The sequence below is a fragment of the Protomyctophum parallelum genome (assembly GCF_964188405.1).
Source record: "Protomyctophum parallelum genome assembly, chromosome: 16".
NCBI classification, from domain to species: Eukaryota; Metazoa; Chordata; class Actinopteri; order Myctophiformes; family Myctophidae; genus Protomyctophum; species Protomyctophum parallelum.
Genome location: NC_139711.1, coordinates 7,485,926 through 7,512,147, shown reverse-complemented (window position 1 = coordinate 7,512,147; position 26,222 = coordinate 7,485,926). Strand labels below are relative to the sequence as shown.

General features: G+C 40.4%; 1 protein-coding gene across 1 annotated transcript; it reads left to right on the top strand.

Annotated features, from left to right (window-relative positions):
- Positions 1 to 2,426: 2,426 nt before the first annotated feature.
- LOC310873649 (uncharacterized protein) lies at positions 2,427 to 25,865 on the top strand. The gene is made up of 16 exons (XM_083786198.1): positions 2,427 to 2,712; positions 4,713 to 4,833; positions 6,468 to 6,681; positions 9,196 to 9,338; positions 10,520 to 10,694; positions 10,841 to 10,893; positions 11,598 to 11,779; positions 19,801 to 19,911; positions 20,738 to 20,863; positions 22,338 to 22,445; positions 23,012 to 23,170; positions 23,486 to 24,065; positions 24,168 to 24,231; positions 24,323 to 24,501; positions 25,375 to 25,463; positions 25,635 to 25,865. Exons 1-16 carry the CDS (start codon positions 2,515 to 2,517, stop codon positions 25,734 to 25,736), a joined length of 2,604 nt encoding a protein of 867 aa, XP_083642324.1. The 5' UTR covers positions 2,427 to 2,514; the 3' UTR covers positions 25,737 to 25,865.
- The last annotated feature ends 357 nt before the right edge of the window (positions 25,866 to 26,222 follow it).

Below are 26,222 nucleotides of genomic sequence, written 5' to 3'. Positions count from 1 at the left end.
CCAATTAGAGTCCATGTTCGGGGCTTGTGTCGTTCATTGATTGGAGACTGGAGATGACGTCAGGGGTTGTCTGTCACGCTGTAGGCCTATACTACCAGACTCCACACAAATGAATGGAAATGCGATTTCAAGGGGAAGTGGTTAACCAGGCTACGGAAATCGTTGACGTTGCATTTTTGACGTCAAAAGTGGATAGAGCAGATCATATAATTAATTCATTGGGATATCTAAATGTCAGAGGTCCTTTGGAGACCTCAGTTCTTCAGTTCTTGACCGATTCCCATGAACCTCTACCATATCACTGAATTTCATGGAAAATGACAGCACAGAACTGCCAAAACTGCGAAAAGTAGCATAATAATTCTTTGAAGTACGGAAACAATAGGGGTCTTCGTCCCTTCTGGCTTGATCCTAACAAGCCATGTTTGAGTAAACATATTGGCGCTCACAGTACAGCAGTCCTGCATGATGTGTCTACACAAGAATGCTACGAATGGCACTTGAGGTCACATGTACGACTGAAACGCGATGGACCCGTATGGAGACCTTCCGCGGGCCACAGACAAGGTCAGAGAGAGAAGGATGAGGCTGGTTATGCCATGCACACGTGTTAAGCACCCAGAACTGCATGGTAGCAAGCACAAGCAAACTGACACTGGGAGCCAACACAAGCTATACTGTAGCTACGAGGAGAAAGAGGCACACCGCCTATGTAGACACCGGTGTGACAGCAGAGACACTGCAAAGCTCAAGACCCTATATATACCTGCTGGTATTCCAGTGATGCTAGAGGGAGAGGGAGTGGTGGCCAGGCCGTCCCGAGTTGGTGTTGGCTAGTCTGCAGACTCCGCACTCTCGCTTAGTTTGCATCACATCACAACGAGTTTCCAAAAGAAGGCTATATACACACACAGAAATAACGGGGGATAAGTTAGAAATTATATTATGAAAATTACCTAAAAATATTCTTTTAGACATAACATTCTGGCTACTGGCTAGCATATAGGCTAGATCTCCAGATATTATTAATAGGCCTATACAAATGTCCCTCACATGTATCCACAATGTTTAAACAAAATATACAGTATCAGTAGGCTATGCACACACAAAGCCCGGGGAAATAATAGGCTATGCTAAATGTTCTGTTCTGCAAATTTGCCTCTTGACAAAGTGTCATCCCAGCATCTGTGTTGTGGTAGTGAGTACTAAACAATCAAGAACATGTCATATTAACTGAATTTCTATTTACAAACTATACCAATAGGCTAAAAGAAAACAGTACCTTCATCTCAAAATGCTCTTTGTGGAAGTTCCATAATGAAACATTTGTAAAGGGCATTAATGTGCAACCATATTTTCTCTCTCTCTCTCTCTCTCTCTCTCTCTCTCTCTCTCTCTCTCTCTCTCTCTCTCTCTCTCTCTCTCTCTCTCTCTCTCTCTCTCTCTTTCTCTTTAGCAGTTATATATTTAGTAAATGTTGGTTTCAAACATGCATTGCTAAAATGTGCATTACATTAAAGAAGTAAATACAAATAAACCATACACAATAAAAAATAATATGCAAAGCATGTTTCCATTTTTGTCATTTCTCTTGATCTGTGCATTTTAGTTTATTGTGCTATCTATCTATCTATCTATCTATCTATCTATCTATCTATCTATCTATCTATCTATCTATCTATCTATCTATCTATCTATCTATCTATCTATCTATCTATCTATCTATCTATCTATCTATCTATCTATCTATCTATCTATCTATCTATCTATCTATCTATCTATCTAGATACTGTATATAATAGCCTATAGGCCATTTTTATTTCTTTATTTCTTCCTTTTTTTTCTACAAACCTGGCATCTATAGGAGCTCCTCCATCATTATGTCCACTCCTGCTTACTCAGTGATGCCAGACCTGGGTGACAGGGCATTTTTGTTGTTGCTGCCCTCTCCCTTTAGATTAGAATGTACTCCCAAAGCGCAAAGATGCCCCAATCTCTCATTCTCCAAAATGCCCTCAAATAAAGTCGACCCCCCCCCCCCCCCCACACACACACACACACACACACACACACACACACACACACACGACACGACACTCCCCGTGTAAAGACAAGTTTTATTATTTGTTATTCTTGAACTGTTTATATCTGTAGGCTACATATTTTGTCACCACAACTCTCCCCCAATTTGACATTCCTGTATTTCAGCTTTGTGTCAACTCATTACCCCCCCCCCCCCATCCAAATGACATTCCTGTATTTCAGGATTGTGTCAACTCACTACAACCTGCAGATGGCACAGTATTATTATCAATAGCAGACAGTTCACAGCCAATCACAACTCCTCATCCACATTACGTTCCCCTCCTTTTTTCTCTCGGTGTTTTGGAGTTTGCTTGTTCGAGAATAAACCGAGATCTTATCTTTTCACCCAAAATGTGGATCTACGAAGGCGCTTGGTATTTCCTGAGATGATTTCTGTAAACCGTGTGTTTTATAAAGCGGACAAAGAAGATGTACATATGGCGATGGAGTTTTTTGGCCATCATTCTGGGTATACTGTGTTGTTATTTGACAGACTGCGGACGAATATTGACCCAGTACTTGCTGTGCATTTTGTGTTGCATTTCAACTCCACTGATATTCCAAAACAGCTGTCGGGAGAATAGCAGCACCCAAACTGACGATGTGGTTGATGAAAAATCACTCCAGGTAATGAAACTGCATGTTACTGTACGATGATTTGCAAGTTAGCCCAGAATGGCTGCATTCTATAGCCTACATTGCATTAGCTATGCAAAGTATGGAATATCATATATCAGTCAGTTTAGCTATGCATTCAATATCAGTAGCCTATGGCATTACTTTTGATAGACTATACTTAACTGGCCTACATGTTGTTAGCCTACTTTACAATCTACAAAACATAGGCTAAATAGGCAAAATAGCCTATGTTGATTTGTCATCTCCATGGTTTTGTGAACAAATGCATTGTCTATTACCACAACAATATTGACTACCATGATACATGGCACACACTACATACATGTTAACTATACTGTAGGCCTACATGTTGTTCACACACTGCAGGAGAGTTATGATGGTATGACCGTGTCAATATTAGCCTGAGGTGCATTTTCTTAACTTAAACATCTGTTTCTTAAAAAAAAAAAAAAAACTGCCTCAGGCTGGATTTCTTTCACAGAACTACCTCAACTGAAGAACTTCCTTGGTGATTAATAGTCATCATAGGACTTTAAACATGGTTTAACATGGCTATTGAAAGTAGACTGGCGGTAAAGGGTTATAGAGAACTGTGCATTAACAAAAACTTGGTCGACTTTAGATCAAAACAATCGACCATTTAAAGCCCCAAAGTTACATGATGGGGTGCAGGGTTCTGTACTTTGTCCCCTCCCCTCCATTATATCCCTCTACAGAGTAGAGTGTTTGACTTTTCTGTCTACACCAAATATCTTTGACAGAAAAGTGCACAATTGTGAGCTTGTAGATTGGCTATTTTTGCAGAATGTGTACCTATTATGACATGCCCAGAATCTTGACATGCCCAGTAATCGTTTTGATTGATTGATTGAAATATGTATTAAAAGTTTGCAGAATTACAGTGCATTTCAAGCACAAACTCAATACAAAGACTGTGAGTGGACGACCCAATTAAGCATTACACTTGTTTACAAGAGGGTCCACCTTGTTCAATTCATCAACACATTTAGAGACGTACAAATAGCCACTTCTATATAGTCAAAGAACAGAACAGGAATTCATCATAAAGGAGGTAAAAAGGGAAAAGAAACATATACAGTGAGGGGAAAAAGGGGTGGGCGGTGGGGGGGTATTCAGATTTTACGGGGGCCAGTTTCGAATTGCAGCCGTCCGTAGGTTTGCATGTCTTAATGACTGTTGGTAAGACGTTCCACATTTTGGTGGCATAGGAGCGAAAATAATTTAGTCCCTTGTTTGTGCTGAATCTGGGTTGTACATGGTTCGTTGCACTCCCTCTGGTGTTGTGCTTGTGGACATCTTGGTGGTGTATCGAATCTTGTGGACCAGAGTCACCAGACCCATTGCAAGATGCTCTGTCGTCGACCCTAAGCCATTCCAGCCTGTCAAAGTGGGCAGGGGTGAGGCCAAGTAGGAGCCAAGTAGGAGCCTGACCAGTTTGTTTTGGGAAGTCTGGAGCCTAGTTTTAAGGGCCTTTGAGGTGCTGTGGTACCAGGAGGTGCATGCATAGTCAAAGAAACCTTGTACGAGGGCTCCTGTTAAGGTCTTCAAGGTGTTTTTGTTGACCAGTGAGGAGTTCCTGTAAAGGAATCTTGTTCTTTGGTTGACTTTTTTGATTACGTTGGTGGCCATTTTATCACCGGAAAGTTTGGCCTCCAGGATGGAACCTAGGTAGGTAATTTCATCTTAACGTGTGATAACATTGTCACCCACTCTAACCAAGAAGCCATTTGCCTTGCTGAGATTACTATTAGATCCAAAGAGAATGGATTCAGTTTTTCCCAGGTATAAAGATAGTGTGTTATCAGCGAGCCAGGTGCAGATTCTACCTGCAGTTTGTTCCTGTCCGAGACTAGCAGTGCCGAGTCATCTGCGAACAGGAAGTTGCAGTCACAAGCTGATGTCATGTTGTGTGCATGGGTGCGCTCTAATTGAATTGTTTTATAGCTTTATCTCTCTCTCCTTTATAGGCGAACAGTGTGGAGGGTCAGGGTTTTGATGTCCGTGACGGAGAGCCCACAAATACAAGTACATTGACTGAAACATCAATGGAACTGCAGTATCCTCATGTTAAGGAGTCTCTTCAGCAAGGTGGGACTAAGCAGCAGCTTTTAGAAGTTTGTTTTTTGACCTACACATTGATTTGCCATGCATTATCTGGTGTGCACAGTAAACAAGAAATCTGATCCTAGTCAACAAACAACGATGAATTGTTACTTCAACTAGAGTGCAAAGAAAACATCAAGTGCTGCAAAAATGTAATTTATATGTCACATAAACATCAATCACACTTAGAATCTGTCTTTTTTTAAACCATATGCTACCCAAATAACATTCTTGGCATTCGTGGTCAAGCAAAATAACAAAACATAAAGTAACCGACATAGATTACAATATATGGTAACAACTAGCATCTATGAAAAACGACAAGAAGTGACATGAGGAAGTGTTTTCTTTGGTTGTTTCGTTTTGTCAGCAATCTTTGTTGTTTAGAGTTGACAAATTTGAGCGGGGTCGTATGCTGTATAGACTATAGAGGCAGCTGCACACAGAGATCATATTACATCATCTGGGGAGAAAAAGCCCCACCCCATCTATAGGAGAGTTTCACTCTGGGTTTTTGCTGTGCAGTTGTGCAGAACAGGAAATATAAACCATCTAGGGCAGTTTGCGTATCTGACAAGGCTCAGTGGTTTCGTTTGTTTCACACTTGAGAAAAAGCTAGACGGTTAGACTGTTTTGTTCCAGGAAGGAATCACCTCTGATGATTATTTACAACGGTTGAAGCCTGTACATAAACAATGCTGTTACTCCAGTGGTTGAGTGTTTGTTACTCCAGTGGTTGAGTGTGTTTATCCTAATAGCTCTCCCTTTGGCGCTGAGCCTGCAGTCACGTCATTTACACTGATTTGTGTCTGAGATTTTTATTGGAGTGTTGATATATCTTTGGAGTTTCAGTTTAATTAAGTCTATAATTTAGAAACTTTTCTATTGCTATATGTATTTTTTTCCTTTATTGAGGTAGATTACTACATTTGATGATTTGGATAACAGTCATTTCCTAAAAGGCTCCAAAGACTACAGTCTAAACCACTGTTCATGTCGGGTCCTGGGATCACCATGGGACCAAAGTGACCCTTATGGGTTTGTAACTGTACTGAGGATTTTACAACGTAAAATCCCTTGTTCCCCAAGATAAAAATCACACCCATGTGAAGTAAGTGGTGCAACTCCGTGTGGGGATCCCGGGGGGGGGGTCCAGACCCACAGGAACGCACCCAGGGTGCCGGCCCGATTCTGCCCTGCGTCCGTAGTGGTTGAGAAATGACAGAGTTACCGTGTGGGGGTCCCTCTACTGTACCCTCTACCGTACTGTACTGTACTGTACTGTCACTGTACTGTACTGGAACACCTGAAATCACCATATATACAGTTAATATGTGCGTGTGTGTTTGTGTGTGTGTTAGGTTGCGCACAGGTGGTGAAAAACAACCATGGTGTTTTCATGCTCATACCCAGCCAGCAAGCCAGCAACCCACCCACACACATACTCACTTATTAAGGAAGTGCTTTGCACCACTTAAAAACGTATAAAATGGGGGGTCCATGACCTAATTCATATCAAACTGGGGGGTCCTTGAAACTAAAAAGGTTGAATCCAAGTCTGTTATTCTATATGAAGTCATGAACTGTGTTGAATTTGGTTTGTCGTCTTTCCCCACCAGTGATTGAGTGCGCATACACCCAGCTCGTTCTCCCATGGTACTGTGTCCCTGAACTCCGTGAGGACCAGCCCCTGCACCAGGTGCTGAGCAGAGAGTTTGACTTTGTCATAGATCGAGTCATCTTCAGGGCCAAAGACCTGGATGTCTGTGAGGCCTCCGTTGGTTGCATTCGTATCTTGACGCAGCACTTGCACAATGCCAAGCAGTCTGACAGGTGAGCCCATTGGTGGAATGTTACTATTACTACTAAGTACTGTACTTAAACGTACACTTTCTTTTCTACAATGCTCCGTTATGTCTCAGAGGCACTTTTTACTTCAGTACAATTATTTGAATTCCTTATTTAAATGTTACTTTGTAGATTCATATCATTATTACAAAACATGCATCCCCCATTTTATTCTTCATCCATTCGCACACTCAGATCTGCGCACAATCAATGTATTTATTTAGCAAGCTTTCGGTCTACTGACCTTCTTCCGGCCTGAAGAAGAAGGAAATAGCTGATCTACAAACTCACAATGTGTCACAATGTAAGCTTATGCTTAAAGCTTGCAGTTCTGCTATTTTCGAAAGATTTTGACGAACACTTGTGAAATGGGACATTCTTACTTTTACTTTTAGTACTTCCAAGTATATTTTGATTTGACTTTTGTATTTTAAAAGTTTGAATACAGGACTTTTACTTGTAACAAGAGTATTTCTACATAGTGCTATTGCTACTTTTAAGTAAGATATCGGGGTACTCCTTCCACCACTGAGATCAGGCAGATGCTGGAGGCACTCTGGGCTCGGAGCCTCGGACTACTGTGCTCGACTCTATAAACCCCTTATTGTTTTCTTTTTATCATCTTCTATGAATCATTCACTTACTGTAAGGACTCTTTTATTGGCTTGTATCTTTTGACCTACGGCACACACTGAAATACTAATGGCTGATTACATTCTAAGCGTTTGAATGTGTGAGTCATCATATAATAATAATGATGATAGACTTTATTTATAGAGCTCTTATCGATTTTTTTTTTACAAAAGTGCTTTAGATAAAAAAAATACTAATAAAATTACATGACAACTAAATCATAGAAAGGCCCTTGGACAAAAGCAAGCAATAACACAATGACATTGTCCTTGGTGGGTATTGTGTGTGTATTCTTCACGTGGAAGGACATCACAATAACGTAGTCCAATAAAATAAAGTCTAGGGGCTGTGCTGCTCCTTATATCCAACTGACCATAAACGGTTTGAACTGACCAAACTCCCATCCTTATAGCACACCGTGCCCTATTGTGGAATGTGGAGTAAAAATAATTAAAATACTGTTTTTGTGCAGACTGACAATCCGGCCAGTAGTTTTTGAGATGCAATCTGTTAGAGTTAAACTCACAGTACGTTTTACAAATTTTCCGGAAGTGCATTATTAGTCACCGGCGATATATAAAATAATTCATCTTTTCGGGCGATACTGGGCGATTAGGCAATGTGTCGGCCGATGCTCGCCCGCTGTTAAAACGCACTGAAAGGCTTAGAGGCCTCCCGGTTCAAACCCCGGTCGAAGTGTCCCTGAGCAAGACACCTAACCCCTAGTAGCAGGTCCCTGCTCCGAGCACTCATGATCATCTGAGCGGCCACCAGCTGGGTGAAACTGGGTTGATTGATTGAACACTATTGAAAATGTATTCAAAAGGATACAGACACTAGAAAGCTGGCAGGCTTGTTTCCATTGTGGTCCTTTTGGGGAAAGGGGACAGGGAATAACACTACAAAACACAGACAAAAAACTAAATACCTTTGTATTTTGCCCTGCCCCCCTTCCTTTTGGGGAAAGGGGGCAGGAGACAAGAAAAAGAAAAGTGATTTTTTAGTTTTTTGTCTATTCTACTCTAAAAGGTCAGTACATTGGTTAAAATTAGGTCATGTTATCGGCCAACGATCCTGTTGAATTGGGATTGAATCTCTCTCCTCCACTAAGCCACCGGTGAAGTGGGCAGGGAGAAGATGAGTTCTAGGATGCAACATTAGGATCACTTTAACCAATTTATTTTGGGAGGTCTGAAGTTTCTACCTGAGGCTCATATAAATGCCAGTATACGAAGATGTACAAGTCAAATGTATAGTATAGTATATAGTATAGTCTATACTATATGATGTATAGTCAAAGTTACATTGTACCAGAGCCCCAGCCAGGATTTTTAGGGTGTTTTTATCTAAAAGGCTGGATATTCTGAGGTAGAAAGTGTGTTCTTTGACTTACTTTTGAAACTACTTTTTGTGCCTGAAGGCTTGTTATCCTAAATATACCCTGCCAGGTAAGTAATGGATCCCTTGGCTGTAACTTCAAAGTCACCTACCACTATTGTAAACCCAGGAGACTTCTTCAGTTTGGGATTAGACCCAAAAAGAATGGACTCAGTTTTGCAGAGATGGAGAGACAGTTTGCTGTCTGATAGCCAGACACTAACAGACGAATGACTCCGTGGGCTTAATAAAAGTCTACCCTTAGATGCAAATGTTGACAATGCATTTTATTTCATCATACATTTCATTAATGGGCAATTTTGCTTATTTCTTTCTCTACCTGAATCCTATCTTTCTATCATGAGTGGAAATCTGACAACAATTCCCGAAGAGAAACAAAATTGAAAGACGGGATTCAAATGAAAGATTAATAGGGAATTGTGAATTAATACGTTGATTTCTTTTGGGGGGGTTGTGTGTTATCTTTAGAGAGCCTCTGTTCAGCTCCAGGGCAGAAGAGGTGGCTGTTCTGAGGACTTTTTCTGAGGCATTGGTACGTAACCTTTTCCCAGAGTCTCTACGGGGACAAGATGTCAACCGCTGTGCCTTGAATGAGATCGTTGCCTTAAAGGGTAAGCGAGCACTAGAATGTCAACTTCACCAGTGTGATACATTTATTTCAACAAACTTACTTTCATTGTATCCTTCAACATTGTAAGTGCAAGTACGACCAGAAACATTTCTCTATTGATGTTCTTTTGCCACATTGCACACCTGTTGTTTAAACTTAAATAAAGACATACACAAATTACAGTAAATCACTGAATTGTGTAATTCAGGAAGTTTGGGAGGAAAAATTTACTCTTTTTCTTTTTTTTTGTTTATTGATTTTCTTTACAGTACAAAGAAGTATTTTCAAAACAATTGACATATATTCCCCCCCCACATCCCCATGGCAGCACAAATACAAACAAAATCTTATCACGAAATGTTTTGACAACAATAAATACAGAATAAAAATAAATAAATAATGACAAAACTAAAACTAAAACGAAAATAAAACACATTACATACAGTTAAACAAACAAATGCACAATGTCCGTCACAGTGGAAAAATGTACTCTTAACTGCCATGACTTACATTATTCTTTTGTAAATTATTGTCCGGGCTTAGAGCACGTATCCTGGTTTTACATTATGGTTCTTATCTATTGTAGTCTTTTATTGTAATTCTTTGCTGAAAAATGAAACATACCTTTTTCTGGGAATGTTGTACCATGGAACAGGTTTTACAACTTCATTTAAATGCTTGTGGTTAAAACATTAACATTCATACCAGCTGGACAGTCCTTTGTTTTGGTGACCCAGCAACAGTGTTTTGTACTTTCAGCTTGGTGCTAGAGATTTACAATGCACACAGTACGAGTGTACTCCGTTTCAGTTATTTTTTATTATCCAGAGCCAGACCAAATGTACACACTGATTTGTTAACTGATTCTGACATTGTTAAAAATGTCCCTTACTGGCATAAGTATGTGCTGATTTTTAAATTCAAAATTGGACTGTTCTCAATACACAGGCCAACATCTTGAAGATGTTCAAATGTTATTTATTTGTAACATACTTGTCTGACCTTGTACTTTGTCGCCCTGTATAAGAGCGTCTGCTAAATGATTAAATAGTAAACCTTGACATCATGTGCTATTATTACTGTTCTCCTGCCATGTCAGGCAGAGATAAATGTGAATGTATCTAGCTTACAACTGGGATATGTCATGTTGTTGTCATTTATTTGCGTATTTGTTGTCCTCAGCTCTGGACCTGCTGGTTTCATGGCTGTCTGAACCGGACAATCTGAACCAGCTGGTGTTGAGTCAACTCGACAGCGTGACCTCCAAAGGCTCTGTGGAAGAGCTCTGCGGCGCCGGGCCAGAGCCACTCTCTGAGTCCTCGCAGGAGGAAGATGAGGAAGAGGAGAGCAGTGGAGCGTGAGTGGCTGTCATCCATCTACAATCTGCTGTCTGCCTGCAATAATACTAACAAGCAATGCTTTTAACATTGCACTTGTTTGTAACAACCGTCTTTTGTCCTAAAAGACAAGCCTGTGCCTGTCTTATGTTTGGGTTCTTTTTAGGTATGCAGAGAGCGAGGTTTCCACCTGCAAAAAGAGGAAACCCAGCAAGAAAGGTGTGTCTTTGTTTTATTTACACAGACTAATATAACAGTGGATTTAATTTTGAAACCTTGTGGGACGGTAGATAAAGCTGGGACCATACTGCATCTAAACTCAGCCTGGTTTAATGCAGACCAATCTCTGCAATCATTGTTGAGTCAGCACAATTTAGCATGGTTTGAGAAATGGTTCAATGGGATTCTAAGAATGGATAGCTGAGCAAGCATGCAAAGTTGCACAGTAATCTGATGAGTGTTGAACGGGTTGTTGTGAAGCTATTGTGACTCTAGCTTTATTAGCTTACCTCTGTGCGTAGGAGCAGCCCTTCAAATTACTTTATTAATCTCGCAATTTGTTTTTGGAAGTTTGTATTTGCAACAAAGAAATACAATAACATGAAACAACATAAAAACAAACCATACTCCCAAGGAGCTAAAGGTGGAATAAAATGATCTTAAACATTCCCAACAGTAATAAGATAAATATAGTAGTGTTTACTACTACATTATAAATAAATATATACAAAATAAAAAACTAGAGAGTGTCATGGAGATATCTCCACTAGAAGTGAGGCCAGTCTCTGATGTTAGTCTGATCCATAGCGGATGGCCGATCCAACATATTCTCCCTGTTTGCTTTTAGCCTGGCGAAGATATTGACATATACACAGTATATATAACGTGTGCACGTCTGGGCATGTGGCGTGCTTTAATTTCAGCCAACAAGCTGAAGGAAGGATGGTCAAAAATTGTGGATAAGATGAAGTCCAAGAGAGCAAAGAAGAAGAAGATGAAGAAGGTGGAGCAGGAGTTAATGATGCGGGCTTTGGCCGGTGTGGAGTCCGACGCATGTAGCCGAGAAGATCGAGAAGGTTCTGTCCTGGATCTGGATTCCGATGACGTAGGAACATCTTTCTTTGTTTTTCAGTCAGAATGTTTAGCAGGTAACTGTGGAAGCACATTTTCTCAACTGACAAAAGATAACACAATCCTGAGGGTTTCATTTCTCATTCATCAATCATCATGTCATGAATGTATCTCACATTTGTGAGAAAAAAATAAAAATAACATATAACTATAAACTGCAAGATTAAAGCTCCAATCCGGAACCTTTTTTAATGAGTAAAATGATACTTTAACCCATTAAAACCAGGAAAACATCTGTCATTTTAGATTAGATTTAGGTTAGTGTTGGCTATTCAAAAATAGCAGATATGTGAGCTTGTACATCTGCTATTTTTGAATTCTTTGAAAAATCTTGAAAGTAACATTACGAATTACGAAAAAGTTTCAGAACTACAAATATTTTTAAGGCATTTGTAGAATTGGCCCCAGGTCTTAATGGCATAACCAAACTGTATGGCATTGGTAGATAATGTTAGTACAATGTAACTAGCTGCACATCTGTCTGCCGTGGTTAGAGGAGGTGGTCTCTCAGTCCAATACCAACAAAGTCGCCCTTTTACCAACTCACGCCAGGCATATAAGCCGGCGGAACTGCTCAGCCTGGTTTTCCTAAATTAACCTAAATGAACTATGCTTAAATGGTTAAACCTAAACATATTCCTAACCTTAACCTCAGTAAAACAGTGCCTATCTAAACCTATTTCTAACCTTATTCTCAGTAAAATAAAATAAAGAATACAAGAACCGCCACACCGAGTGGTCGGCGTAAGGTCGGTGGAAAATAAATGAGGGCAAGATGGATTATGGGCGACGGTACCTGTTACCTCTCAGTCTCTACTCTTCCATAGAGACATTTTGGTGTTGGGTAGGGTAGGACACCTACTGGTGAGTACAATAGAACTGCCTCAAGCTTATAAGCACAATGGCCCTCATTTATCAACCGTGCGTACGCCAAAATATGGGTGCACGCCGAAATTACCGACATTTTCGACATTTACCATTTCCGGCAAAGCTTGAAATTGAACTTGAGTAGGACAAAAAGTCACGTCTGGTCGGGAGCTGTCTTACGCTTTGTCCCTGTTTTTCTGTCGTACACAAGCGGAGCAGCCTTGTCTTAACTGCTGACACGCTGTCACAGGCATCTAAACATATGTTTTCACTCCTAAAATGTTAATATAAAACGGTATGTGTACGTATGTAAAAAACAAAAGAGAGATTTCCAACTCTAGTAATTAAAATCGCGCAATTAAAAACAATATAACATGTTAGTTTGTGCTTAATCAAACAGTGCTTTCAGTTCAGTTCAGTTCAGTTCAGTTTTATTTTGGTCAAAAAGCAAAGACATTACATTACATGTATTATTATTATTATTTATTTTTTAGACCAAAAGGGTTTAGGGGGGGGGGGGGGGGGGGACATAAATCAGACAGAGAAAAAAACAGAAGAGAGAGAAAACAAAAAAAACAAAAACAAAACCAAACACAAAAGAGAACACGAGGAAAAGTAAAACAGAAAGATACACAGGAGAAGACAGATTTGATCACACAGAATCCAGAGTCGCACATGAGAAGAATGTTATATGATTATTATATAGTTATTATATTACTTTGTCATACTAATATGATTTTGTAACAATACTAGGTTTATAATGTTCTATACTTATCTATAGTTTTAGATTTATACATTCTTTTAAATGTACTAATTGAGCCGCACTTTTTCAATTCATTGTCTAAGCCGTTCCATAGTTTCACACCTCTTACGCTTATACATCTCGCCTTTTTGTTGGTTCTTGCCTTAGTCCCCCTGAATATGCCGAATCCCCTGAGATTGTACCTGCTCTCTCGAGCCTCGAACAACTCCTGGACACAGGGCGGAAGCAGTCTGTTATGTGCTTTATACATTATAACTGCTGTTGAGAGGTCTACCAGATCATGCAATTTTAGGGTGTGTGACTGAATAAAAAGTGGATTTGTTGGTGTGTAATAATCAGCGTGATTTATAATTCGGATTGCTTTCTTTTGGAGAAGAAATATGGAGTTGATGTTTGTTTTATAGTTGCTCCCCCATACTTCCACACAATAACTGATGTGCGGAAGTACGAGGGAGCAATACAGTAAGTATAGTGATTTCTGGTCCAAAATGGGTTTCATCTTATACAGTATTGCAATAGTTTTAGAGTTTAGTGTGTATGCCAGTTAAGTTTGTTGTCAATTATAATTCCTAGAAATTTACTGTCTTGTACTTGTTCGATTTCGACATCGGCAAACTTGATTTTGACTTTACTGGCCTTGTTATGCGAGCGCACTTGTGAGATGATTTTGGAGCGCATGCGGTGATGCGGCATATGTGATTATGATATTCTAAAAGAAAAGGCATAAATGGACTGCACGCCTTTATTTCCAAGTGACAATGACAAGCATACAGCTTGCCTATTTGTAGTAAGTACTAGCAGGCTATAGGCGTAAGGGGCTTAATCATTCACCATTTAAATAAGTGCTTAGACAGGTTTTGACAGTTTTGACAGTTCAGATAAAAGCGAGATCATTTTCGGGGGTCGGGAGGACGGGACCGCGGCGTGTGTCGCCAACACATACCAGCACACATGCAAGCAAGCCTTCATCCATATGATTCGTTCATCAATGATCAAATCACTACATAAACGTTGATTATGACTGCCTTGACGACATGATAGCCTATCTCTCATGCAGGCATCACTGAGTCACCCACAGGACTTTAATATCACAGCAGTGCGCAGTATCACGCCTTCGCCGTGCACTGTGCACGAATGGGTAAAATGTATATAGGCCAGCCTACAAACTAATTCCATTCATGGCGATGCGATGTCGATGTACGTGTCATGTAGGACATGACAGCAAGGCAAGCGAGGTGAGAGGGAAACAGACAGGGTAGGCCTACAACTTTATTTAATTCATGCAGGTGTTCGTTCTTTATTTATTTAACAAGACACCAGTTAGTTGGGCTTGCAAGTTGCGTGTGCTTCTGTGTGTGTGTGTGTGTGTGTGTGTGTGTGTGTGTATGAGAGAGGTGGGTGAGGCGGGCAGCAAGGCACGGGAGAAACTTTTTTTCCATGGTTTCCATGGTTCACACAGGTCGTATTTCATGTGTTCAGTCACAAAAACGAGGGCGAGGCTTGATTTCATAGGGCGTGCCAGATAGATTTCTGCCGTCACATTTATTATTAACGTCAGAACGAAATTAAGGAAGGATCAGCTGTTTGCGATCACTTTATAAATGCCGTGCCGACGTGGGTGTACTACGAAACCTGCACTCGAGATTTTACACTCGATTGATAAATGAGGGCCAATGTCTCCCCTGGCCAAGTGGGGATTGAGGAGATCTCTCATGCGGGAGACCCGGGTTTGAATCCCGAGTAGGACCTAAAAGTTACGGATTGCAGCTTTAAAGCTCATAATGCACAACAGGTCTGAAGTTGGAATTGCAAGAAGAAAGAAAAACCCATACAATTCGGGACGTTTTTTATTTGTATTCAGTGGTACTCCCATGCTGTGGGAAAGTTCTCGTGATGATGATTTTTCTAACCTAGATGATGCAATGCATTGAGTGTACGTTAGGCTTATTGCTTCCACCATGGGATCCTACTACGGCATAATAAGGAATTACTGCACTGCGGTTTTGGATCAATGAAAATAGGCTCACAAGACAGTGTTTGAACCACATGCAATTCATATTAAAACTGCACTATGTATTGTAGAGTTTGCTTGCTCAGGGGATACATTTAATCTTAGAAAACTCTTGATCCTGTGTCTATAGGTGAGACATGACCTTTGGTACGATCTAAAGGTCCCAATAGCAGAGCAGAGAGACAAAATACAACGACTCCAATTGTATAAATTATTGTATTACCATAATCTACTATACAGATTGTATATATTCATTTAAAAAACGAGTGACAGTAGTGCTACTTACAGTAGACGGCTAATGGCGGCATGATAATTCATGGTTGAGATACTGTATTAAGTGGAGTCATTTTACTGAATACAGTAGTTGTTGAAATGTTGTTGGACAAAACGGTAAACTCTCTTAGGTTTGTGGACAAACACCACAGACATTATCTTCTGCGTACATAGACTATAGTAAATCGTTTGGGGGAAAAACATTGGGAATCTGGCGAGGGAAAGCATTTTCGACATTTACCATTTCCGGCAAAGCTTGAAATTGAACTTGAGTAGGACAAAAAGTCACGTCTGGTCGGGAGCTGTCTTACGCTTTGTCCTTGGCTGTTTTTCTGTCGTACACAAGCAGAAACAACCTTGTCTGAACTGCTGACACGCTGTCACAGGCATCTAAACATATGTTTTCACTGCTAAAATGTTAATATAAAACGGTATGTGTATGTAAAAAACAAAAGAGAGATTTCCAACTCTAGTAATTAAAATCGCGCAATTAAAAACAATATAACATGTTTACAATGTATTAGTTTGTGCTTAATCAAACGGTGCTTTACTGGCCTTGTTATGCGAGCGCACTTGTGAGATGATTTTGGAGTGCATGTGATGATGCGGCATATGTGATTATGATATAAAAAAAAAAGAAGGCATAAATGGACTGCACCCCTTTATTTCCAAGTGACAATGACAAGCATACAGCTTGCCTATTTGTAGTAAGTACTAGCAGGCTATAGGCGTAAGGGGCTTAATCATTCACCATTTAAATAAGTGCTTAGACAGGTTTTGACAGACAGTTCAGATAAAAGCGAGATCATTTTCGGGGGTCGGGAGGACAGGACCGCGGCGTGCGTCGCCAACACATACCAGCACACATGCAAGCAAGCCTTCATCCATATGTTTATGATTCGTTCATCAATGATCAAATCACTACATAAACGTTGATTATGACTGCCTTGACGACATGATAGCCTATCTCTCATGCAGGCATCACTGAGTCACCCACAGGACTTTAATATCACAGCAGTGCGCAGTATCACGCCTTCGCCGTGCACTGTGCACGAATGGGTAAAATGTATATAGGCCAGCCTACAAACTAATTCCATTCATGGCGATGCGATGTCGATGTACGTGTCATGTAGGTGCGTGCGTGCGTGGACATGACAGCAAGGCAAGCGAGGTGAGAGGGAAACAGACAGGTTAGGCCTACAACTTTATTTAATTCATGCAGGTGTTCGTTCTTTATTTATTTAACAAGACACCAGTTAGTTGGGCTTGCAAGTTGCGTGTGCTTCTGTGTGTGTGTGTGTGTGTGTGTGTATGAGAGAGGTGGGTGAGGCGGGCAGCAAGGCACGGGAGAAACTTTTTTTCCATGGTTTCCATGGTTCACACAGGTCGTATGTCATGTGTTCAGTCGCAAAAACGAGGGCGAGGCTTGATTTCATAGGGCGTGCCAGATAGATTTCTGCCGTCACATTTATTATTAACGTCAGAACGAAATTAAGGAAGGATCAGCTGTTTGCGATCACTTTATAAATGCCGTGGCGACGTGGGTGTACTACGAAACCTGCACTCGAATCTGTGGCAGATTTTACACTCGATTGATAAATGAGGGCCAATGTCTCCCCTGGCCAAGTGGGGATTGAGGAGATCTCTCATGCGGGAGACCCGGGTTTGAATCCCGAGTAGGACCTAAAAGTTACGGATTGCAGCTTTAAAGCTCATAATGCACAACAGGTCTGAAGTTGGAATTGCAAGAAGAAAGAAAAACCCATACAATTCGGGACGTTTTTTATTTGTATTCAGTGGTACTCCCATGCTGTGGGAAAGTTCTCGTGATGATGATTTTTCTAACCTAGATGATGCAATGCATTGAGTGTACGTTAGGCTTATTGCTTCCACCATGGGATCCTACTACGGCATAATAAGGAATTACTGCACTGCGGTTTTGGATCAATGAAAATAGGCTCACAAGACAGTGTTTGAACCACATGCAATTCATATTAAAACTGCACTATGTATTGTAGAGTTTGCTTGCTCAGGGGATACATTTAATCTTAGAAAACTCTTGATCCTGTGTCTATAGGTGAGACATGACCTTTGGTACGATCTAAAGGTCCCAATAGCAGAGCAGAGAGACAAAATACAACGACTCCAATTGTATAAATTATTGTATTACCATAATCTACTATACAGATTGTATATATTCATTTAAAAAACGAGTGACAGTAGTGCTACTTACAGTAGACGGCTAATGGCGGCATGATAATTCATGGTTGAGATACTGTATTAAGTGGAGTCATTTTACTGAATACAGTAGTTGTTGAAATGTTGTTGGACAAAACGGTAAACTCTCTTCGGTTTGTGGACAAACACCACAGACATTATCTTCTGCGTACATAGACATATAGTAAATCGTTTGGGGGAAAACAATGGGAATCTGGCAAGGGAAAGCATTGCAACTTCACTTAGAGGTTCTAAGATTCCAGACTAGCGCTGTTATAGAAAACATTATATATAAACACTCAAATTCATGGTCATTTCAACGTGTGCTGTATTCCAGAGCAGACCAGAGTAGAAACACACCAGATCCAAGGAAGCTATTATTATCATCATAACAACAAAACGTAATTGGAAGGAATAAATAAATAACTAAACATCTAATTCAACGTTTTCCAAGATGCCCTCTTTAACAGTAAACAGGATGCGCTGTGATGTGCAGTAACATGGATTAAATATTAGATTAGCTCTCAGAGGCAGAAGGGGGCTGGCTGTGACAGATGGTTCCAAAGGGGTCTAAAAGTCTTATCACAGATGTCTGGCTGATTTGGGCCCAGTAGTACCCTTCCAAAGGGCTCAGCAGTTAATTGTGGAAACCCATAACCCCCCCCCCCCCACACACACACACACACACACACACACACATCTGTACCCCCTTTGAACTATTTCCAAATCTGTTTTTCTTTTTCTAAACAAAAAAAAAATACTTCTTTACAAAGAAGTATTTTCAAAACAATTTACATATATTTCCCCCCCCCCCCACATCCCCATGGCAGCACAAATACAAACAAAATCTTATCACGAAATGTTTTGACAACAATAAATAAAGAACAAAAATAAATAAATAATAATGACAAAACTAAAAATAAAACACATTACATACAGTTAAACAAACAATGTCCGTCACAGTTCCAAATCTGTTTTACTAAAATACCCCAATTATTCTTCTGTTATGGCTTCATTTGTACACTTACTGGAATAATTATATTTAGTGTGTTGGCTTACCTAACAAACAACTTGAGAGTGTGCTTTGTGGTTGGTCAGTGGTTCAAAAAACAAAACAAAAAACTCTTGCCCTTGACTGACTTTACTAATATATGAGGAAGAGGCCAGAGGGACTTTAGTGACCTTCATAAGCATAGAGTTGAAGTGAACATTTTGGACACTGAGTGATGACGTAACGTTTCCTTGCGAGCAAACACATCTGTGCACATGAGGTACACATGGCTGGAGATTTCTACCAGTAGGGGGCACCATTGAGGCACATCTAGGGCATGAAAGATGGCGTGTTTACACAGTTGCACAACCGGTTAATAATATGACCAGGAATGTTTGTTTCAGTATAGAGAAGCCATTTATATCAATTAACAACTACAGAAGATATAGACTGGTGTGCTGTACTGCACACCACCACAGAATTCATTGGTGGACATTCATGTTGTACATGTCTACTTGAAGTTTACTTTAATTTATTAAGATGGTTTCTTTGTTAAATTGCTAAAAGGCCATTGTTAAAAGGCTAATTGAAATGTATTCATAATATATTACACTGTATAAATATATAATATAAGAATATTTGTATTACTTTTTCAAATTATTAATTACAATATATCTATCATATTTAATGTAGTAATTATCTATAGACATTTATTCCACTAGATAATAATAATAGCCTCTGACAACAACAGCAGGCCAGCCGGACGGAAACATTGACCCTGGCCTTGAATTTAATTTACCAGTTTTCAAATTTCATGAATGTTAATGTGGTGATTAATGAAACGTGACAGACCTGGCTCTTGATTTTCATTAGGACGACAGTGACCTGGAGGAGTACCTGACCAGCGTTCAGGAGGACATGCTGGAATTCAAGCTGTCGTATGAAATGTGGCGTGTCGGCCGCTGGGCTCTCAGCATCCCTCATGTGAGTCGCGAATCACTGTGACAGGTGTGGAATGTCCCGAGTGCTCGTTAATGCAGCTGGGGACCCGCTGCAGCAGCCAGCAACGTTCCTGGATGTTGTGTGAATGTGTGAGCCTGAGATAGCGTGTCTGTCTGTCTGTCTGTCTGTCCCTCTGCTCAGTGGTGGACAGTATTACTTAAGTACTGTACGGTATTTGTAGTGTACTTGAGTATTTCCAGTTTTCTGTTTTACTTTCTGTTTACAATATAGGTAGGAGAGAATAGACCCGCACACTGCCACTTGCTGGTTCAAGATAACTTTTTTATTTAGGAGAGCAACATTTCGGCCGTGAGACGTTCCTCACGCTTGATTACTATTACCAAACATACATTAACCACTTTAGCCGTATATAAATTTTTGCCATTTGAAAATAGCCGATCTACAAGCTCATAATGCGCCACGATGCGACACATGGTGAGCTTGTAGATCGGCTATTCTGAATTATACATTACTTTAAATGTGATATTGATACTTTTACTTGATTAACCCATTTTGGGCGGGAACCCCTTTTGGTGTTTAGCATTATGTTATGCTTTAGCTATTGAAAAATAGCAGACCTACAAGCTCATAGCGCGCCACTCGGTGGCGCGCTATGAGCTTGTAGGTCTGCTATTTTTTTAAATCAAAGAACGACTGACATAGAAACATAGCTTTTTCAGAAAACTGTCAGGATGCAGAAGACATTTATAGAATCTGATCTCAGGTCAAAATGGATTAAAGAAACATAGTACTTTTCCCACCACTGCCTCTGTTGTGCCTTACTGTACCTTACTGTACCTTACTGTAGGCGGAGTGGCAGAATGAGGAGCTGGTGTTCACTGCTCACCTGGAGGAACAGGACAACACAGAGAACCTTCATTGGGACATCAAGAAGACATATATGGATGTTATATATTTCCGCAACAGATGGCAGGTTAGAGACGACACACACAGTGTTCATAGCCAACCACTGTGGCAGGTACTAGATCATTGTTCCAAGTACTGAGGTATATAATGGCATAAAGAAACATATTCTTATGCACAGTAGAGTGGCTTTGTGCACATCCAAGTGCAGAATAAGAATTCACAAGGCTGCAGCTCCCAATGTACTGACTAAAAAAAAACGTTTCTATTCCGACAGCATCTTCGGAGATGAAGACTTTTGGATAGAAACATTTCTTTTCAGTCAGTTAACTTGGGAGATGTAATCCAAAGTGTGAATTTTCTTTCTTTTTCTGTTTTTCTTTTTTCAAACTTCCTAAATACTGCAAATGCAAATTTGCACATTGTTAACGGCGATGAAATTTACATACTGTACCTGTTCACACAATTACACATCTTACTTTGTTGTTGTTGATGCAAAAACATTTATTGCCTGACACACTCAGGCTCTCAGAGGGAAAGGAGGAAAAACTAAAGGGGAAGAACCTTAATTGAAACATGTACATGCAAATGTTGCATTTTACTTCCTTGTGCTCACAGAGAGAGTGGAAATAAATCTTTACTTAGTGATTGACCTGGAGTCACGAGGAAGTAATGACTAATTTATACTTTTTTGCATGTGGGTGTTGCGCACTGAAAATGGCACATCTGCTATTTTCAGTGCCTGACACCCACGCACAACTAAGTGTATAAGGAATGGCTCAAAGCAACCCATAACCCTTTGCCCAGCAGCGCCAGTAATGGAAGTAGATGATTGGTCATTTGTCTGAGCTTATTTGGTAGGCTAATAACGACCCCCCCCCCTCCTTCACTCTCACCGCCTCCCTCTAAACCCCAACATTCAGTGAGAATATTAACTCAGCAAATCTGCACCCGTGGCCATTTTTCAGTGTGAAGTATGATGGCAGTACCGCAACGGTTATGGGCTATACTCCTCCTGCTCATAACGTTTCCATTAAGTTAATCATTGAGCTCCAACTTTTTATTTCACAGCTAAGTCACAGTATTGGGAGCCACTTCTGACAGGGTGTTTAGAACAGGGTTTAGAATCTTTCAGCAACTTCATTATAATATGAGTGATCTATTCAGTAGTTAGAAATCATAAAAATGTAGTAAACTGTTTTGAATTTCATCATGACCTTACAGTAAACTTATGTAGTAAAATATGTCCGAACTACACCATGCACGGACATGCACAAAAAAGGGTTTCATTCTTGCTATCCGTTTTATTTCCCAAGTCGAGTATTTCCTCACCGTCTATCCCGGGATGTGCACAAGAGAGCACTGTTGTGTAAACAAGCCTCAAAACTTGCTTAACACGTTTGGAATGTGATATATATATATATACCAACAGTCATAAATTAGATCAACATGGGATGTTGCATTTTTAATTTCCATTACAGATGGTATGAAAAAATAATTCAGTGTCACAGCATGTTAAATGTCATGCTTTGCTGCGTTTTCAGGACTCCGCCAAACTTCCTTTGATATTAGAGCTGACGAAAAGCACAGAGGGGGCGGTCAGTGATGGAATCAAGGAGGAAGTCAGAGCCTCAGTGGAACTCTTCCTTCAGGTAAACATTTCCATGAGTACAAGACTCATGTTTAGGTTAGCTGTCACACAACACATGGACAGTGTTCAAGACATACTTCCGGTACAAGTCAAAATATACTTTGTAGTGTCACAGTAAAAGTACGCATTGTGCAGAATGGCAGAATTTCCATATTCTTTAATATTTTTCAAAATGTTTTAAAATGTTTAGAAAATAGCAGATCTACAAGCTTGTAGATTGCCTGTTTTCGAATCGCTAAACTACAAAATAGGGCTTAAGTGGTTAAAGGGTGGGATAAAAAAGGGGGAAAAAAATCCTATTAATTATTCACCCCATGAAACCTTGTATTCATTGAAGATTGTCCGATTAATGCGTTTTGTAATCATTTAAATCTGCAAAATAACCAGTAACTAAAGCTGTGAAATAATTGTAGTGGAGTAAAAAGTATATTTACGTAGCATAAAGTAGTAAATAAAATGGCAATACTGCATAGTAAAAGTACCTCAAGATATGTGATGAAGATAAATGTTCTTAGTTTCCACCACTGACCAGAAGATCTCATAACCTTTTGTCCGTCTGCTGTGCAGACGGTGGTCGCTGATGGCGTGATGGGTCACAGCCAGCCTGTCTTTCAGTTCCTCTGCCCGCTGGACAAACTGCTGAGTGAAGAAGAAGGACATAGTGGCGTGTGGCGACTTCTCAGCGGCTTGGCGTACCTGCTGACTCCAGGACAAGAGGAAGACGAGGTATACCACGGCCATGGTTCTTCTTTTATCATGTGATTTTGAGGAGACACCATACTGTGTGTGTGTGTGTTGCTGTTACGACACCTGGATTGTCTCCACAGGGATCAATAAAAGGTTTAACTGCAGTATCTAAAGGAACAACCGCAGCTATTTAATAAAGGTTGTAGGCAATCACAGTTGTCTCACCGGCACAACAGTTTGTTTCATTTGCAACGAAAACGTTATTCAATAGGGGAAATTTAATTGTTAAGTTGTTTGTGCTATGCTGTGAATTGAATGTCTCAAAGTAACTTTTCTGTGTTGTTTTCTTTACAGCCTCACAGCTCTCATCTAGATGGCCCTTCGTGTCCAGAGACTACGACTCCACCAGCAGAATCCTCTGAGGCCTCAAATGAGAAGTGCTTCGATGTGACCGATGCTGCAATCCCGGCTATTGTTATCTCCCAAACTGATCCTACTTCAGAACCGCCAGTGGGAGAGGCCGATAAGGAACCGCAAGCTATTGTTGGCTTGGACTCTTCAACTAATGAAAGCTGTTCTCAAGATGAGACGGAGGATTTAGAAAATCCCAGAACCTCTCTTCTGAAAACGATAATAAAAGGATTATCCCGGTCCAAATCGCAGGAGGCCCTGGCCTCAATAAAACTCGGCCACGATGAAGACCAAACCGATTCAGATATCACATGCCAACGCACGCAAAATGGGGACTCATTGATGGATAGCACAGACAGCCTGTCATGGCGGAGTTTGGGTGGAAAGTGTTTGAAAAGGACTAAGTTGAAGGATCATGGGACTCCGCTAAGAGGGGACGAACCACGGGGGCCGAAGAGCCAGGCCAGCTGGGAGCAACAGGAAGCCACCAAAGCCATATTTGACCTGTTGAAGGAAATATCTGGTTTGTTCAGCATTCAGATGTCACAATAGTCATAATGTTGTCTTCATACAGTATTATCCAGTAAAGTTTCAATAAATGCTCATTGTTTTATCGGTTTTCCAGGCAATTCCATCCTCATGAACATATTTGATGCCATTTTGAAGCCCGTTATGCCCATCTTGAAAAAGTAAGGCTATTTTAAAGTAATTTTTTATCTCTCTCACGGTTCCCTAATCCCAGAACCTTTGATACAATAACAGATATATTCCTCTTACTAGGAAGGTGAACTCCTTTCTAAGCAAGATGAACCCAACAGAGGTACAGATGGCTGCGTATGTCGACAACCTGCGCGAGAAGCAGTGGCCTGGTGGCTCACCGGCGCCGTCTAGGCAGCACCGCACCGACGAGGAGAAAGACGAGACGAGGGACAGAGCCCATCAGCTCATCTGTTCTAAATGTACGCTAGCCCTCATCATGTCTTAAGAAGATGCTTTCAACATTCCTTTGTTGCTAGGTAACCTCGGAAACCCAGACGTTTTTATTTCCAGGGAGAAAAAAAAGTCTGGGTCCGAGTCCACTTCAATTTGGCATAGAGTGGCGCAAACATCGATCACTCTCTGCTGATTTCTGATCGTCTGCACCTTTGTTAAATTGACGCGCGCACACCCGTACACACACACACACACACACACACACTCCTCTCTGTCGCTCTACTTAATTAGTCTCATGTCCAGCTATGCCATAGAAAGCATAGGTGAGTTCCAGGCTAGTTGCTAGGAGACATGGAAAATCCTTGTGGTCCGTTTTCAGTACACCACTAGCAAAATTGCTATGTCTTCGTTAATCACATCTGCAATTATCTCACATCAGTAGCCAAAAAGTCCACTCCACTCTTCAGCATTGCACCATGCTATTGACATTGCTCCATACCATTTCTACCACATGATTCTGTCCTAGGCACTATTTAAATTAAATGGTCTAAATATCACAATTGTAGGCGAGAAATATATGTGCACTGGGGATATTGAAACCTATTGTTAGTATAATTGCTTATAACTGTGTTTGTATTTTAGTCAATTCAAGTCTGTTAGACCTGAGGCGCCTAAAACCCCTTCTAAATCCTAACCTACGTTTTCAGAATGTCTTCAATTTTGTATTCAAAATATTGAAAAGAAATCCTGTTGCTATACACATAGCAATAATACCTCTCAAGGACCCCTGCGTGTCGCCACACCCATTTGAAAACCACCTGGTTTAATAGAATCAAACTGTAAACATGTATTCATGAAAGCATCCTTCGCCCATGCCGTTTTCTGTGTTGTTATCCTAGATTCCAACTACCTCATCTTGAAGAGGGCGGATATGGAGACCGTTTTCAGACTGTTTCAGGACAGAGATGAAAACAAGAGACTGGTGTTTGTGAGTATCCATCCTTGTATAGAGTGAGATACAGATGTAATTCTGTCACTTTCCCTGATTGTATCTCATGCATGCAATTTGCAACATTTTCTCTCACAAAACCAACTTCCTCAGAAGAATGATATAAAAATGTTCCTGTCGTGTTGGCTCACTCATACCTTTCCCTGACAGATGCTCCTGTCTTTCTTACTGAGGGAATTTCTGCCCGATGAAGATGCCCTCGATGTGAGTGCCGTGGCCCTACAGAAAGTGAACGACTATGGCAGCAGTTGATATGTGAATTTTAAATTGTTCTCTCAGGTGAACTATGTTTTTTTTATTAAAGCTAAAATCTGGGACTTATTATAACAAATTTTATGTCATTTTTGCCCCCCTTTACGCTTTGAGTAAAACCATATAACTAGTATATACATTTGCAGCATGGTATCAGTTAGGAAACCTACTGATTAAAGAAAAGCTAAAGTTTGCACACTGTAGCTCCTTTCAATTATTTTATTTTGGCACAACTTTCCCCATTTTGGCAAAAAGTCATTGAAGGTTTGCTTTGTGAGAAAGCAAACTTTTATTTTTCTTTGATCTTTGCATCCTTTGAAGTTCAGCACCTGCCTTTTAAATGGTATGTGGATGTGCGTGGCCTCTTTTGATCCTCAGATAACCTACTAATACTGGTTGACACCATCACAAGTTATTTGAAGCAGACGCGCATTAGATTTGACACTAGATGCTCTGCAATCTTTATTATAGTTCCGACATTGTTGA

Bases quoted from the DNA above. Each gene is read 5' to 3' on its own strand.
- LOC310873649 (XM_083786198.1), top strand. From the start codon at position 2,515: ATGTACATATGGCGATGGAGTTTTTTGGCCATCATTCTGGGTATACTG. The intron at 23,171-23,485 runs GTATACCACGGC...TTTTCTTTACAG, and splicing joins CAGGACAAGAGGAAGACGAG to CCTCACAGCTCTCATCTAGA. The intron at 25,464-25,634 runs GTGAGTATCCAT...TTTCCCTGACAG, and splicing joins AAAACAAGAGACTGGTGTTT to ATGCTCCTGTCTTTCTTACT.